The 18,350-nt window shown below is 39.4% G+C and overlaps 1 protein-coding gene across 1 annotated transcript in view; it reads left to right on the top strand.

The window, feature by feature from the left end:
* Positions 1-18,350, top strand: part of LOC136674798 (neurexin-1a-like) — a 353,645-nt gene that overhangs the window by 279,916 nt on the left and 55,379 nt on the right. The window contains 2 exon segments of the mRNA XM_066651019.1: positions 11,869-11,958; positions 14,110-14,432. Coding sequence (XP_066507116.1) covers positions 11,869-11,958; positions 14,110-14,432 — 413 coding nt within the window.

The raw sequence follows: 18,350 nt of genomic DNA, 5'->3' as shown, positions 1-18,350 counted from the left end.
CTCTCTCTCTCTCTCTCTCTCTCTCTCTCTCTCTCTTTCCAGGGATTCTTGAGCAGCATTCAATAGATGCACGAGGCCCCAATAAATGAGCAGAGTGCACAGTCTTTTTCACCCCCTGATTAAATCTCACCATGTGTAATAGCCTCTTTCCTGGCTGCAAAAATATTTGATTTTCCTCTTTGAGCAGACGCGAGCCACCGGCGATTAGCCTCCGCTCTTTCTCACTCGTTTGAAAAGAAGGCTGCTCTTATCTCTTTAAGGATATGATACATCAGCGGCCGCTGGAGCTTTTTTAAAATTATTTATTTATTTTTTGGATCTCATTTCCGCGAGCGCACGCGATCTTAAGTGGTGTTTATTCATTAAGCGGGTCCATAGAGAAGGGGAGAGTCGCTGAGTAAATGGCGTTCTCCTTCCTCCACGTGGACGTGGTCGGGCCGGAAAGTTTGAAGACTTTCGGGGGCTGTGAGAGAATGATGTTGAAGGTTGGTTAGTCTTCTCATTAAACCGACACCGTGAAGCCAGAGTAATTGCAATTCCTTTGGCTTTGGAGGTGCTGTCTGAAAGCACGATTAAACCTAGGGAGGTAGGAGGAAGTGTTGGGGGTGTGGGGGGGAGGTTGGGGGTTGTAACCTCTGGACCGTTTTGAATCAGGAGCCTTAAATTAAGTGCTCTGTCTCATATTGACTCGGCGATGTTGGCGGAGGCAATTAGAGGAACCCGCCTCTAAGACACATGGCGTTTTTTTTGTTTTTTTGTTGTTTTTTTTTTTTGTTGTTTTTTTTTGTTTTTGTTTTTTTCTTCTTCAATGACATAAACAGGCAATTATCACATTTTAGCTGCCGTTTAATGAAAGTCTGTTGCAGGATCAGTCACTTACAAAGGGAGCTTAAAAGCCTCTAAAGTGTCCGTCTCAGAGTATGGACGCATTTTCCCATTACATCAGGACGCATTAAGGGAAACATTGGCAGCTGCAAAGAAGTGCTGAGAAGTGCATGTCCTCCAGGTTGTTTAGCTACTGCTTGGGAAGAGCTTTGATGGGAACTTGCAGCAGTAACACAGTGCAATACAGACCGGATATTGGAACACACAACTCCACAGAGGCTTAGCCAGGACTTGGAAGGGAGGCCTCGTAGGAAAGTGGTGTTGGTGTTGTCCCTGTGGTCTGTGTGCAGGTCCCAATGCCTGGGTGCAGTGACAGGGACACTGTCCTGAACATCGGCCGCCTTCAAATTGAAGTGGATGCTGAGAAAAGTGCAAAATGAGTGTGGTTATCCGTCTTTCTTTTGTGTGCTCAGGGTCACTTTGGGGACACTTATTGTTATAAATATCACAATAACCCAGTCAATAGATTGGAAAGAGCACTGACTTAAAGGAAGCAAATCTGCCGGTATACCTTTGCATTGAGGCTACACTTAATATTAGTTGATGGTTTCCATTTGTGGCTTGTGAAATCTTCTGGTAAAATTATGGTGACTCTAATAGGATTCTTAAATTCTTCACTGTATTATTGCAAAGCTACTGGGATATTTTTGAGTCTTTTCCACTATAGACCCTGGCTTTTAAACTCAGAACTGTGACCGCTTAATTGCAAAGCAGTGCTTTTAAATGTTCCACTGCCCCTTTTAAGAAGGCTGAAAAGAGAGAATCTATAAAGAGAAATAAAAATCAAACCCAGTTCCTTAGGCCTTTTTTTTTTTTGGAACTTCTCTCCTACTCGCTTCTACTCCAAGAGAGATTTTTGTTTGGAGAGAATTAGGGGGAAGTCGTGACTACTTTGTATTATTAGGAATTTGATTGACTTACCAGTTCTAGAAAGCCCTGATAACCCAAATGAATTAAACATTTTTTTATGAGAGCAGTAGAGAGAGAGAGAGAGAGAGAGAGAGAGAGAGAGAGAGAGAGAGAGAGAGAAAAGAGAACGGAGAACAGAGAACTGTAGCATTACATTTTTCATCTAGTTAAATCCGGATTTTGGTGTGTCTTCTAAAACAAGACAAGAAACCTATAAATAACCAGAGCATTTTGAGCATTCATTTTAACCGTTTATTTACTTATTTACTTTGTACCCAGTGAAAACCACCATATCTTAAAGCAAAATTGCCATTGGTAAGAGTCAGTGAAGAGAAAATGACTCAAAAACCTTCTGAGCTTACATATTACATCATTCATTTCAAGTATTCCATGTGTTCACACCTCCATTGCAACTCCTATGGGTTATGAAACTTGATATAATCATTACAGAGCAGTAGCGTGGGTTTTTGTGGATGCTGCTTGAGGGGAAACTGCTGTCACTTCACTTGACCATTCAGCAGCACTGTATATGTACATAAAATTATTAGAATCGGCAGTAGGAAGAGTAAAGGTAGGTAAACTGATAAGGAAGGTCAAGCTAGGACCAAGAGGATGGTGCAGATGCTCACATTTGGAAAGGTATTCAGACAGTACAGCTGCCAGTATGTGTTTAAATGCAGCTGTGGGGATCTGGACCTTTACAGCACAGCACTTTAATCCGTCTGAAAACTTTGTCAGAGATATATAGACATATGGGCTTTTTCTGAGCTCTGCTGCCTTGATCCTGTGGTGTGATACATGTGATCTTCTCTGTGGGAGTCTTGGGCTTGGAATGTAACTTTAATCTGGAGGCTGAGAAGTCACTACCGCACCCAAGTCAGTGTAGAGACAGTGTAGAGGTTTTCCAAAATGTGGCAGACAATAAACACAAATGTTAAGTGATCACTAGTGCTTTGGGGCAGTGGCAGAGTAGGACCACTTTGAGGTGCTCCTTGGTGAGGCATCAGGCACAATTATCCTTGCTTTCTCAATGCGGGTGGGGTGGTCCACTTGTTCCCCTCATCACACAGCATGTTGCCGGTGAGAATGAGCATCTATCCGCTTGTGTGACAGACCTGAGCAGTCAGTGTTCTCCACGGATGCTGGGCTGTCCAGTGAGGTTGAATTAATGGGTGTGAAAAGAAATGGTGGTTGACATTACATGTCTGGGGGGAAGCATGTGTTTGTCCTCACTTCCATTCTTATTTTATCTATGCATATTAACACACACACACACACACACACACACACATCACTGTTGCACTTTTTGTATATGTGTCATAACTGATTATTAATTACTATTGATGAAGCACATATATATACAAAATATTTAGATATAGATACATTTTTAAACAAAATTTGAGTATCGGAGGCAGACCAGAAGAGAAAACAAAGATTAGACATGTTGCTTTACTATAAAAACCAATCACAATTCAACAAAAACACAACAGAAAAAGGTAAAATATGTGATGTCTACCAAATGTGATCTACAGCCTTGAAATGATTGCACACTCACAAGTGAGAAAGCCATCAAGGCAAAACAAATAGTGTGCTTTTTCTTCAGATCTTTCCCTACTTACAAGAGTGCCTGCTCTGCTATGGAAGTAAACCCTGTTTGTACTAAAGCCTATATATAAACCCTATATGCATGAAATGTGTGGAACATGTAGCAGTCATGCTCCTACATTGCTCATGTCACACAAAGGAAGTGTGTTGAAAGAGGCCTCAGATCTCAGAGGAGAACATGCCACGTTCCAGGAAGCTCAAGTCCTAAGTTGCCTCGCAGGTTTGTAGTTCCTACCAAGGTGCAGCGATCGTGCTGAGCCCTTTGAAGCTTCGGATTGTGAGAACCTGGGCTTTGTATTGGATTTGTGCCACCACAGGGAGCCAGAGAAGTGATCTCAGTAGAGAAGCCATATGGGAGAACTTTGTTATAGTCCGGACAAGCTGCAAGCATTCGGAAAGGCTTTTTACGGGCGAGAACTGACATGTGAGGGAAAGCCAAGCAAGCAGGGAATTGCGGTAATGAAGTCTTGAAATGACTGAAGCTTGCAGAAGATGTGGAGCAGCCTTTGCAGCGAGGAAGGGTTGGAGCCGTCTAATGATTTGAAATAGGAACCTTGAGGGTCTGGTGATGGATCTTATGTGACTGTTATGTGATCAGTCTTGTTTTTGGATATAGGAACGTAAGGTTTAGAGTTAGGATAGGTTTAGTTAGGTATTAGGGATGTGAACCTACACAAACACATGCATTAGGTGTACAAATAAGTTTTAAAGTGTTTTTTTTTGTGTATTATGGCAACTATTGAGTAGTATTGAAAATGACAGTTGTTACTTTATTTATTTATTATTTATTTAAATTAAGTTTTAAAAATGTACGTTCACACCAGAATTAAGTTAAATAAATGAATTGTATAATCTAAACCAAGTAACAGTGAACAATAAGCAATTCATGCTTGATTTCAAACTACAAAAACTTATTTATTTATTTATTTTTTAATAAAAATGATATTTGTCATTTTTAATACGACACAACAGTTAGCATCAAATGATAAGTTTGAGAATGGTTGAACTTTGATGGATGAAAGATACAGGATGAGATAGGGATGTGCTGATTGCATATCTGTTTATCATTCCTGATCAGATTTAACTTAAAATATCAGGTATTCATCCAAGAACCAAGATCAGAAAGTCAGCCAGGTGCCTTCAATGAGATTCAAGGGCTGGATTGAGGACAACAAATATAAGACTGGGTGTTGTCAGGTAGGCAGAGGTAAGATAAGTCAGGTAGGCTTTTCACTGATCCCAGGGATTTTGAATACAGGGAAAACAGAAGTGGACTAAGAACTGACCCCTGGGGAACTCAGCTCACGAGGTTGTGGGAAGACCCTCTTATCTCAACTATCTTGTCGAATGGATTTTAAAGATGAGTTCAAAACCTAGAGGAAGACTGAACACAAAGGGCTTTCACTGATTGTGTGGAGAGAGTGATAGGAATGTGGTCCTGAGTGTCCAAGCTCCTACTAGCTTCTGCATCTCCGGGTGGAACAATACCAATGCCAGCAACGTATAATTGTTGGAGGTAATGTGGTGATGAAAGGACCTTTGCTAGTTATGCGAGTCACTGTGGTTGGGAACTGAGAACATTTAGCGGGCAGGTCACTGAGAAATTTGTAATTACAGACAGAAATCTAGATTTCTAATGGTATAGCTATGCCTTTTATTCACTACATTCCAACAGCTTAGACCTCTAAAGATTTTGAGAGCCATGTGCTTCAGTATTTTGAAAAACAAGTATCAAATAAGTTTCAGATGGTCATTTATGGTCATTCTGAATCATTCATGGGTATTTTAAAAGGGTCAGTAATATAATTTGAATGCTTTTATGCGAAAAAGAGTGAGCTTTTGACCTTCTGTTCACAATGTGTTTGACTAAGTAGCCCACCTCAGTTGTTTGACTCTAATGATTTTAAGTGATTGCAGCATTTTTTTTAGACAATGCCAGGCATTATTTTTAAATCTTCACAGCTAAAGTGAGCATGTTATTTATATCTCAATGGCGCAGTTTTGGGAAATGATTCCTACAACTTGGCAGCCGTTTTCCAGGCTCTTGGATTCCGTAAGGTTTATATGCAGCAGATTCATTCTGGGTATTATTTCTGGTCAGGCTTGCTTTCAGTGGCTTGTAATGAGATAATGGCAGGGTCTTATCTGACCACATTATGGACGTGGAGGGAGCCAAGGGATTGGATGGGCTATAGCAGCAGGAGAAAACACTGCCATTCTCCTGTAGCACTGATAAGTGAGCTCCAAGCTAGTTCTCCCTTTGGGCCATGGTTGTGTTTTGCAGGATGAATAGAGGGTAGAACAGCGGTGGATGGCTGGGAGATAGCATTGTGGAAGCAGTCTATATTGCCTGATAAAAGAATTCAATTTCTGTTGAGTGGCGACTGCATTTACATTTAATTAACACCATCCATATGAAGGTGTCGTGCTGTGGAAAACTAGCCGGATGCGTTGTGTTGTATGAGGAACATCCAGGGATTGTACCTTTTGCGCAAGTCCAGACACATTCCCATAAGTACGACAATGGCTTTGAGGCCTGGTGTGTTTTTGTTGCGGATGGATCTTTATCTGTGTTTACTGGAGCTGCCAAATCTGTGAAAAAGCAACTATACAATTTCTTAAATCCGTCATTTGAGAGAGATTAGTCTTTTGTCAGGAGACAACATGGGCGGTCTACTCGCACGGCAACAGAACCCGAGCTGTCACACGTCTTGGAAGATAAATAAATAACATTGTAAACTTGAGTCAGAGAGAGAAGCTAATTACGGATGCATAGAAAAAAGTTTGCCCTGAAGAGCCCTCGCCATCATCAAAGTATTTTCTTAAGCTGGTACAGTCTCACCTATGCCTCAGATAAACCCCGAGTCTTCTGAAGACCTAAATAGCTCAAAACAAATATGGGGCAAGTCAGAGCCCACCTTGAATTTATTTACTCTCCAGTAAAAGATGTGTTTTAAAGAAACAATGTCCTTTTTGCAGACTAGATATTTTAGATAATACACAAGGAAGAGGAACGTCAAGGGAAATTTTGACATAAAAGCTGTAGTTTAAAAACATCAAAACCATATCAATAAACAGTCCCTAAAAATATGAGAAATGAGAGCCTCAGATCCCATCCATTAATGGAACTGTTTAATTAACGGTGAAGTTCACAATTAAAAAAAAAAAAAAAAAATCAGAAGATGTTTCCTTACCTTTTGCTAGCTCTCCAGTCTGTTCACATGCTCGGAACAATTCTAATGTGTTTAAAAAGCCCAAGAGTGTCTACATGACTAGAAAAACAAACTGTCAATATGCTAATCTTTCTCTCTCTCTCTGCTCATGGCAGAGGCATCTGGAGGTCTTTTAGTCAATGGAGAAAACTCCAAACATTGAAACACACAAACCGAAATGAGGATATTGCTCTATTCCTGCTTCATAGGTGGGTAATATCGACTTATTTTTGCGGTTTTGGATCACTTAAGGTGGAAATTTTTCCAACCTCGCTAGACATCTATTACCAAAAGTGCTACAAATGAGTTTCTGTCATAATTCATACAGTGAATAAAAACTTACAGACAAGTTAGATTTTAGTTGTTATTTTCCAGCAAAAGTCATACCAATCCACCATAAAAGATGCTGAGCTTAGACCTGAGTATCCCCACAATCGTGGACGTTCCCTTTAAATTTGAAGAACAGCTACTTTTCCTTGAAGAACAGCTACAGAGTCAGTGTCATAAACTGTTGAGAGACCCTCCTGCTGATGTAATTAGGTTTATTGTTAGGTTTAGAATTAGGGTTAAGGCTAATGGTTCTGTCAGTTGTAGATATCAGACATTTTTCTTTCCATCCATGAGGGGTGAACTACATTACATACTGTATGAATTGTGTCTAATACATTTTATAAACACAAAAATAAATTTGTTTTATTTACCGCAGAGGGACATTTAGGCTGGGCATCAAACAAAGAGACTACAGATAAAGACAGAACACACTCACAAATAATAAAAAAATAAATAAATAAATAAATAAATACTAAAATACAGGTACATTTACCTTACTTTACTGCCACCAAAATAGTACAAAAATGAAGTGTAGCTTTAAAGGTACATCATTAAAAACCAGTTGTGTTCCCTAAAGGTACATTACTTTCTCTTATCCAGAAGGAGAGATGAATATTTGTAATATTTCATTATAGAACTGTGTGAAGTTAAAGAATATAACATAAGTCCTGGAGATGGGATTGGTCGTATGAAAAAACACAACTTAAAAATCTACAATTAATGTACAATATGTATAATTATGTATAAAAATGTATAAAACTAAAGGTACTGAATATTCATCCTTGAGAGTAGTACCACAGTGAAAGTAAACGGTATCATATAGTGTATGGTCATCAAAAAATAATCTTAATATCCAAGCCGCTAGTGTGAGCACTCATTTAGAAGTCTCATTTCTTTGTGAAACAGACCACCATCTTGAACAAATGGACCGATGGCCAAAAAAACAACAGTTTGAAAGCAGAATGAAGGGACTGCGATAGATTGGTAATAATAGACCGTCTATTTTCTGTATTGCTTCTTCTCACCTGGGTGGTGAGAAGCAGAAAATAGAAAAACTTCTTGCACTGAATTTGGGAAGTGTGGATAGTGTCCCTGCAGATTTCAGAGCTGAGAGTCTGTCTCCTGAAATGAACAAGAGCTGTAATCAAGACAGAGTGACCGCAGTAATACTAAACTCTGGCCGCTTGTATTTATGATCTTTTCTGTATGATATTTCATGTGTGAATTCTAGAAACTAGTGCTGGTCTGTGATTTCCCTGTCACAGAACTGACCTCACTTCCTACTAATGTTGTCTGTTATCAGTACAAGTGTGTGTAGTGTTGCCAGTGTGTCCAGGGTGGGCTTATTAATGCAGCTGATGTAGTGTTGACCAAGCCTGTGGCCCGAGGGCAGCTAGTCCCTCTTTCAGAGTACGCATAATTAGAGAGTAATAACTCAGAAAACGTTTGCCTTTGACATCAAATAAAAACCTCGGGCCACTCTCCCAATCTGTAGCCCTCTGCTCTCCTCAGGCTGCTCTGCTGTGCGCTGTTGTAGCTAATCTCCCACGTTCACTGTGAGGTGTCTGGGGTCCGCAGGGGGTTGATGGGGTCAGGGATTAGTGAGATGGCCGAGGCACAGTGGGGTGTGTGGTCACTCAGATGAGAGGTGACTAGCATTTGTTACAGGCCTTCTTTCTTATTTCTGTATTTCTATAAAGGGGCCGTCTGTGTGTTCGTATTCAATCTACTGTGCAAAAGTCAGAGACCACCATTAGTGCATTTGATTTCTTAACCTTCCTCTTGTGTTAGAGTCTTGACCAACCCATTTTTGGTCATTTTTTTTTTACTAAATTATAAAATGCTCTTATTAAAATTATGGCTTTTCTGTTGTTAGGGTCAATTTCGACCCAGGTATAATTTTAAATCAGAAAACAAGAACAAGTGCCAAATCCGGAATCATAAACACACTATACACCAACAGCCTACCACTGCTAGCTCTTCCTACAACCACTTGAGCTTCAGTTAGGGGCTTCTATTTCACAAAGCAAGGAAAGACAGACATGTCCAGACATGTAAGGCCAATTTAGTTTAGAGTTTGTGTTATGTAGAGTATACAGTATCTCCAGTTTAAAGTATGCAACAATGAAAAATTAAAACCAATCCTTTCATGGATAAAGAAGACTAACCAGGTAAACAAGAGGTAAGAAACAAATTGGTTGATAATTGATGGTTTTTAAGAAATCATATGGCTGATTTAAGACATGGGTCAAAACTGGCCCATTAACATAAGAGATGGTAACAGAAAGCTAACACAGGAGGAAGGTTAAACAGCCATTACACATTTTATTTCATATTACTGATCTTTTCCATGGAGAGCATGGAACCCAAAGCCCGTAACATAGACCTGGTAGACCACCAGAACTGCCCAGATACACTGCACATGTTCCCAGATTTTCTGCACATTTCCCCCAAAATAAACAGGTTCTGGAGCCACATAAGATCATTCCATGATCATTCCGAAAGCTCCAGAAAATGTTCAGAACCTCAAATAAGACATTTTTGCACAGTGGAGCTGAATGTTTGCATTTGCAGTGTATTATAGTGTCATTGATGATATGCTGGGTTTAAGACATGCAAAGTAAAAAGTGTATGTTTCTTTTTTTTCTTTTTGAAGTGGCAAAATTGAAAACGGGAAATTATCCGATGTCTGATTTCAGATTGCAGACTTCTTTGCTGCTTTCTAACATTTCACAAGCTCAGCAGGACAGCTCAGTGTTGTATACGTCACTCTCATATGAATCCACTGTAAACAGTGGATTAACCATGACTCTGTCCTGACTCTACCTATTTATCCCTGCGTATCCCTACGTATCCTTGGTTCGTCCATTGGTTCAAATCCATTGGAAAAGAATCCTGAGCAGAACCAGTTTAAGAACCAGAGTTATATGATCTGCTATATGTTGAAGCATTGCCAGTGTTCACTCTGGTTTCTATCTTAAATCAGTGAGGAGAAATCGTTCTTCATTGCTGTGGGCCTTGGAAGCGTCTCCGTATTCTTTGAAAGCAAGTGTTTTCAAACAAATCAAAAACAGAGGCAGGTTTGTTTCAGGAAGTCGTGCATGCTGGAGGTTCTTAGAGCCTTAAAATAAATAAAAGAGGGCTGTGAGTGCTCTGAGAATTCATCTTTGGTGTGCAAAGATTAAAGCTACCTGAGCCAGGCCGGTCTCTGAACCCTCTCTGTGGAGCAGAATGCCGTTTCTTTCGCTGTCAGATGCTCAGCTCATGAAGCTGATGTCTATTTTACGTGTCAAGGCTTTTCTGAATCAAAGGACCAGCTCCAGAGCTGAGGGAAAGTGTCTGAGACAGGTGCCATCACCCTTCTGCCTTCCACCTTAACCCAAGCAATACTTCATCTGATGTGTTATGGGACTGGACACTCGGACGATAGACTGCAGGGGACTGATTGAGGGCTCTTTGTAGAGCATGGGTCTCCAAAACTGACCCTTAAAACACAGATATTCACTGGCCACTAGGGGGCAGTGCCTCTGTTTATTATATATATATATATATATATATATATATATATAAAACAGCCCATCGTCATAGTTCAGTTTCTACCATGTCTAGTGAACAGTGGTCAACAGAAACTGTTCAGAAAAGGTTTTAAATGACCACTGAAATGAAGCTTTAAAAAGTGACCAATAGATCTTGCCAGTCCAGTTTGACCCCTGTTTGACCAGTTTATTAACTCACCCCCTCCCTCTAGTGCCACCTTCTCCACCATCACACAGGCCTCACTTGTTCAGACAGAGCTAACGTAGCTGGACGGGATGGAATATTTTCAATCTGCCGGAACAATTGCACCAGCTGGAATTCAATCACCCAAGACTATGGAGAAAGGACAGAAGTCCCTCCAGCAAACTCCATCAGCCCCCCACCCCACCCCTTCTCCCACATGAATGTCCTCCTTTTCTTCACAGGTTATCACTGCTCCACACCAAAGAGGCTGTGCCTGGCTGCCATCAGTCTTCATTTTCACTCTAGTCCTTTCCCTCTTTGTGTTCTCCTTTTGCTTAACAGGTTATTTCCGATGCATGTTGGCGCAATTGGACCAACCCTCCAACTCTGGGCAATTGTTTCCTGTGTTTCTACTCAATTTAAAGCCAAATCAAACAGAGGTCCATGTATAAGCTTTTGTCAAAACCTTGCTGCCATTGTTTACTGATGCTGTGCTGCTGCTACTTCATGTCTCTTGACCTTGTAAACATTGTAAGGAGTGTATTTTCTTGCATTGCTTACTGTGAATAGTGTTATACTGAGTCCTCTAGTATTTGTAAAAGGTGATTGGGAGGGAGGTGTAAATGTAGCTGATGTATTTTAGGTATCTCCATGCCTGCAAACGGATAATTAGCCGCGAAGTATGCAATGCATTCTTAAACTGCTGTTTCCCTGGAGGAATGTGTAACTAGATAAAAGTGTGCACATAAAAAAAGAGTAACACAGAAATAATGGTAGCGTTAAACAAGGGGAATCCAGACTTCAGGATGAAGAGAGAGGCTTGGAAATCTAAAGTTGTCTTTTTTTTTAATATTCGAATTGGCTAGAAATGGGATCTGTGTTGGTTATGATTTAACGTAACTCTACTAATCCCAATACAAACCTTGCAATGTAATGGGCATATAATGTAGTGCTAGTAATAATCCTTTAGCAGGATTATAACTTAAAATGGTATCAGTTAAAGTTGTGGTAGATTTTATTTATTTATTATTTATTCATTTATTTATTCATTTATTTATTTTAATTTTGCTTTCCTGTTTGTTAAACCTTCCTAAATGGTCTCCTAAAAACAAGATAAACTTTGTGTAGTTTAGGTGTCTAGCTTCTACTATTTAACTCTTCACCTTACAGACTTTTAACCAATGAAATGTCTCTTTAAACTTTAAAGGAAACATTGATAACGAACGACTGGCGATCGCTAGGCAGCGAATCCCATACCGACTTGGTCGAGTAGTTGACGATTGGCTACTCGACAAAGGTAAAAACACTGATAATTTAACGAATAACTTGAGCTTTAAAGTAGCTTTTTCTGTGCCATAAATAAGACCGTAAATTAAATGTGCAGTTAAACGTACGCAAATAAAACTTAAAACTGCAGCTAAATGTAGCTTGTAATACTTGTACACCCAGTTAATAATGTCTTGGAACTGTGTAGTTGTTGTGTTAACCCAGGTTAAAGGGACTGTAAAGATTAATCTAATAAACCTAAAGCAAGTGTTATTAATATTAGTTTTTAAAAGGACATATAAATGATGTATTAAGACATTGTTTCTCTGATTAAAACTCGTAAATGTAAAGATAAATCATCTAAATTAACGTACATATTGCTGTAAAGATGCTGTGCACATATGTGTGTATGCATTTGCTTTTTATTTTAACCTGATAACTAGACCCAAAGCTTAATTGGCCTGAGAACTCAAGTCCCTTTAACAGCTCTTATAAATGTATTCTAGGCCTTAAAGTAAAAGATAGAGAAATTATTTAAACAAGTTAAAAAAAAAAGAAAAAAAAAGAAAAAAGAGAAACTCAAGCAGATATTTTGAGTGCATGCTTGTTGGTAAATGTTTGTTAAGAACCAAATGATATGTCCCACATTGGAAATGTGCCATCGTTTCTTTTTTCAGTTCTGTTGTTGCTTTATGTTTGCTTCTGTAAAATGAATGTTATTGGACCTGTTCATCTCTTGATTTCTACACTGCATCCTCCAAACCTCACTTTTACTCTTCTGCCCTCATGGACTGATCATATTTCTTGCTAAAAGGTGGAAAATGTGTATAGAAATCAGGCTTGATGGTAAGGCTACATTTATACAGGCTTTATTACACATGTTTTAGCATTGAACTGTTTATGCCAGCAATCACAAATGTCGACAAAGTAAATGTTGTTTTTATCATTCTCAAACCATGCCTTGTTAAGACCTGGGTGTCAGATCTATATAAATTTTAAATTGACATGATATGTGATCAGTTTAATTTATTATTACAAAGACTGTATTTGCTGTATAACTGTATTTGTTATACAGTTGTATACTGTGAAAAATTGATCATGTAAGATCTCAAAGTAATTCAGCTTTTTACTTTGGTATATTTAAAAATATAAACATTCAAACACTTTTTAAACCTTAACTTTTGCTTTTACTGCAGAAATATTTTGCCAGGGGTGAAAATTCGGAATATGTATATTCATGAAAATGAAGAAATATGCATGATAATTTTTAATCATGTTTAAGGGCATAAAAATTAGCATATAACAAGTAGCTTTATAATAGTGTTACAGATCATTATTTGACAAGCAACCATATGTTTATACAAATTTATGTGTGATTATTGGCATAAGCAGCTAATATTATATATTCAAGGTTTGTTTTATAAATGCATTATAAAATGCTTATGCATGTGTAATAATATGATAATATAGGTAGCTTCAAATGAGGAGCAACAGATTTGTTGGCGTGTATTTCACCAACTTGCTAAAAGGCTAAAAGTTACAGGAAGTGAAAACTGCATGGTCGTTTGCTCAAACCCTCTTACGTCCAACTTCCCATGACACCGAAAGCTGTAAAGAAAGCCAAGCAAACGACTTGTCATCAAAAGTTAATTGGCTGACGAGGAAGGAACATCTGTCATGAATGCATTTGAGAAGCTGTGATGACATTAGCAGAGTAAGAAATGTCTTTAACCACATATGGAGGGTTCATATGGAGAGGAATGTTTCCGAAATGGCTTCGTAAATTTAGTTTATTTGAAGTCTGGATGACTCAAGTTTAGTGTATCGTTTGCAAGGAGTCTGTTGAGGGCTCTTTAGAAAGTTCTCAGCCCAATGTGGCCTTTTAGCAAAAACATGGCTAACTTTAAGTGTTTTCTTTATCATTATATCTTCATTCCACCAGCAACCCCACCCTTTCCCAACTCATCACCATAACAACGATAAATTACCAGCCACTCCCACCGGCAATGGGTAATTTATCGTGCTCATTACCCAGCGGCCAAATAATCCGTCTTCTTCTGCGGGCGCGATTATTCCTCATCATTCTCTTTCTCTCCCACCCCACTGTTTATGTGTGAAGATCTTGCCAGTTCGGTGCTTTGGCATTGCCGTACATTTGGTGCCATTCTTCCCCCTTCCCCAGGTCGGCAGCTGACCATTTTTAACAGCCAGACCACCATCCAGATCGGGGACCAGGACCGTAGCCGCTCTTTCCAGGGCCAGATGTCTGGACTGTACTACAATGGCCTGAAGGTCTTCAACATGGCAGTGGAAGGTGACCCCAACATTCGCATTGAGGGCAGTGTCCGACTGGTGGGTGAGGCACCTTCATCCTCTTCCATCACACCGCAGTCCAGCGCCACTGCCAACCGCTCCGACACCTCCACCTCTATCATGGAAACCACCACCACCACCACCGCCTCTAGCCGAAAGGTCAAGCAGACCACGCCCAGAGAGCCACAGCAGGTGAGGGGATTCCATTGGTTTCTGCTGGGCTTCTTGCAATTGTGGGAGTGTTTACTGTGTCTGGTTATCTAGCAAAGCTCTTAGGATATTCTTTTTAAATTGAAAAAAAATCTTTGGATGACATTGACCTTGCACTTGCTTGGTCAGCATTTCTACCTGTTGATGTTCAGGATCTAGCTTTCTATCTTCCAAAAATAGGCTTATATTTATCTAGACTTATGGCTAAGGTAGGTTAGCAAAAAGTTAGGGTTAGTTTGCTGTAATCTAGTAGCAATCTTATAATCCTTTAATCTACAAAACATTTATATAATCTAAGCTGTTAGAAAATAGCTAGATCCTTATAGGTAAGGATCAAAGGGGTGGGCCTGCAAAGTCACAAACAAAAATGCAGAACCTTATGCCCAGCCAACACACACATTTGAAGCCCAAATGGGTGGTCCAGCTGGGTACCAACAAGTTTTGTCCATGGGCTAAATATTGGCTCCACTTATGGATGTCTTACAAGGCCAGTAATAAGACCAGAATGGGTTAAACCTAGAGACAACCCATTATTGACCTAAGTGGTCCCTGTATATAGAGAGTTACTGAGCTGCCTACATTTATCCCACAGAGACAACTGGTCCCTATTCCCAGCTTGACCCCATCTAGCCTACGTTCATCCCATGTGGGCTTCATAAAGATGTGCTGGCAGTGTGACATGCATAAGATGAAGACAAAAAGCCAACTCTTACATGTGAATGATGTCACATTTCCCATGCATTGCACTTGAAAGAAGTCTGGCTTGAGAAAAGAAGGAGCGCCTGCAGTCATATCGTACTCCAGAGGCTCCATATGTATTCTGTTTCATTAGCTAGATCCCATACGCCAGTAGGCAGCATTTAGTCCTACTTTATCTCTGACCGTCTTTGGTGTATCTCATCAGTGTCACTTTAACTCTTATGTATGACACATTTATGAGCTGGAACTATTTTGAGGCCAACCCTATACATGCAGAGAAGAGCAGGAGAAGAGCAGGAAGCTCACGGTTGCCGCAGCAGTGAGTTGGCATGGATTTAAGTATCCATGTCTTTAACTAATCCTCTTACGCATGCCGAGGATTTGGAGATGCTGCTGCTGATAGTGGCCATTTGGGGCTTTTGTTATGAATGGAAGGACGATGGCGTTCCTGATGGTGGGTGTCTATGGCGGATTAGACAGGAATAACGTTATTGACAAGAGTACTTTGATTCAGACATGAGTAATCTGACCTCAGTTTAGAAAATCCTTACTGAGGAGAATCTTAACCATTAGAAGTGTGTAGCATGGCCCACAGTATAATTAGAATTTCTGACAGATTCAGAATGTGTTGTGGTAGGGTTTGTTACAGTGAAAGCAATTAAGTAAACCTATTTTTTGTTGGCTGAGGGTTTAATACCACATTGCAAAACATAAGTAAGAAGCATGGAGAATTAATACAGAATACTGATTGAATATGTCGCTGTGGTGTTTGAGCCTTGATGTTTTGACTAAAGCATGTTTAATTACGACCCCAGAACAGTTTTCCTTGTGGAAAACAGTGTGAATTTGTGCACTTTAAATGTTATTTCAGATTGTTGGTGGTTCTGGAACAGGAACGCTATCTTTCTTCTTGAAATGTCCATGTTGCATGTCTGAGACTTTGACTTCTGTTTTCGGAGCAGTGATGTTTATTCTCTTCATTTGTACTAGGTCACTGCCAAAACAAAAATAAATAAATAAATAAATAAATAAATAAATAAATAAGCACAAACTAATAAAATTTAATCCAGCATACCCACTTCTTTCACCCGAGATATACTTGCTGAACAACAGCTTTATGGCTTTCAAGTGGTTTATTCCAGTTTTGTGGTGAGGAAGTGGTAAAGAAAGTGGAGGGGACCTCATTCCAATGCTCTGATAAATTTTGGCAAAGGGTCCTATCATGGACTCTGTTTGAGTGTCATGGCCGACCCTTAAGTGTTTCCGGGAGGGGTGTGGGGCACATCCTTAAGTGTCCCTTCTCTGAAGCGAAAGGAGTCAGGCCTAAAAGGTTCTCTTCTAGACCACATGCTTGAAGGAGCTCAGATAAGAGCAGGGAATGCCTCGCACTCCCAATTGCATGTTTTTGATCACTGAGGATTGTTGTGCTGCTCTGGTGCCGAGCGCGCAATCACTCCCGTACGATGAGCAGTGAATGGCTCTCATGCCAAACTGATGAAGCGGTACATTGTGCAGGCCGTTGAATCGTCCATGTCATGGGGTGGGGGGAGGTGGAGGGCCATATAAAGCTTGGGGGGAAATTTGCTGGCTTCTGCTTGATCGGAAGCCAAAGAGACAGCCATGCTGTTAAATGTAGGCCACCATACTAACAGCTCCACAATACATGACAATACCTTACAGTGAATGCCCTAGACGCTGTTTATTTTTATATTCTGTTTATTTGTTGCATTTAACATACTGGAAACAATGCATGTGAACATATATTATGTGTAATAACTCCTTAATGTGTTACAATTAGCAAATATGCATGTAGAGAATGTGTACTTATACGCACTGTAGGTTTAAACATACTGTTAAATCATTTCATTGTAGATTTCAATATTGTAAACAACAATAGGCCTTCCTGGATGATTCACTCATAGTACCCTGGGCTCAAAATTAGGTTATGAAGTTGTAATCAGCATGCTTTATATATATGTTCACACAAAATATAGGTTTCAGATTTGATATCCCACATACATGTAACAATATGTTATTGATTTATAGTTTTTTTCTTCATTCCTGGCGCATCTAAATATAATATTAATTGTTGAACATAAGGACTGACTGGAATAACATATTGCAGTTAAACGCAAACATTGAAACTGTGTTTCCAGAGCTCTGAACTGCGTAAGAGTATATACTAGCGAAGCTGTTTATAGACTTATTATTGCTTGATTAAAGCTCTACTGCAGGAACTCTCTCAGCTCTTCACTGACGTCAGTCTTCATTGCTTTGATATCTTTGGTGTCCCTAGTTGTTTCAGCAGAGAAAGAGATTAGAAGTTGTTTCACTGACACAGTTCAGAAAATCAAACCAAATGCCAGACAGTGGCTTTGCAAGGGTGGGAGATATGGAAAAAGTAAGTAAGTAAAGTTTATATATAAAGCTTATTTAAATCAACTTACTTTGACCAAAGTGGTGTACATGTAAATCATCACATAGAATGCAATGCAAACTTCGCATTAGATCACAAGAGTGTGAGATACAGAGTGAAAGAAATGATTCCTCCTTAAGCTACTAAAGTTTTGATGCAATAAACTGTTCTGATAAAATGACATTTTCTCAAAGCTTAAGAAAACAATGCAGTTTAAGAAAAGGAATAAAATACTGTTTTAATGTATTGTGCAATAAAACAACAGGATTTATGTACACTTTGCCGCTGAGTCACATTTCTTATTGTGTTGGGAACCTCAAAAGTATCATGACCCTAGGTCAAAAGACCCAGATACAGCGCTTTGTAATGGATGTTAATTACTGCATCCCCATCAGTGTCACTTTCCCACCACCATCACGGCTTGGTGAGAATCTTCCAGTCTTTCATATCAGGAGAGTCACAGAACTCTGTAGAGAGAGGAGTGTGAGAACAGCTTTCAGGACAGAACTTCAGCTGATATTATTTTAAGGCTTTTACATTCACTCCATTAATATTCAGACACTAGCTATGATAGTAATGTTATACAAAGGTCTAAAATAGTGAAGAGATTGTAAATAAATTCTAAACACAAAAATCACAGTCAAACCGTACAAACATGAACTGTAGCTCTTTTTATTGTATTTTTTAGTTTTTAATAAATATGTCATCGAATTACTTTGAAGAAAAATTATTCCACAAACATTAATTATGTTTTTTCGTGCTCCTGAAAAAGCACCAAACTGAAT

The sequence above is a fragment of the Hoplias malabaricus genome, chromosome 2 (genome assembly GCF_029633855.1).
Source record: "Hoplias malabaricus isolate fHopMal1 chromosome 2, fHopMal1.hap1, whole genome shotgun sequence".
Taxonomy (NCBI): Eukaryota; Metazoa; Chordata; class Actinopteri; order Characiformes; family Erythrinidae; genus Hoplias; species Hoplias malabaricus.
Note: the sequence above shows the minus strand (reverse complement) of the source record. Positions and strands in the feature narration are given on the sequence as shown.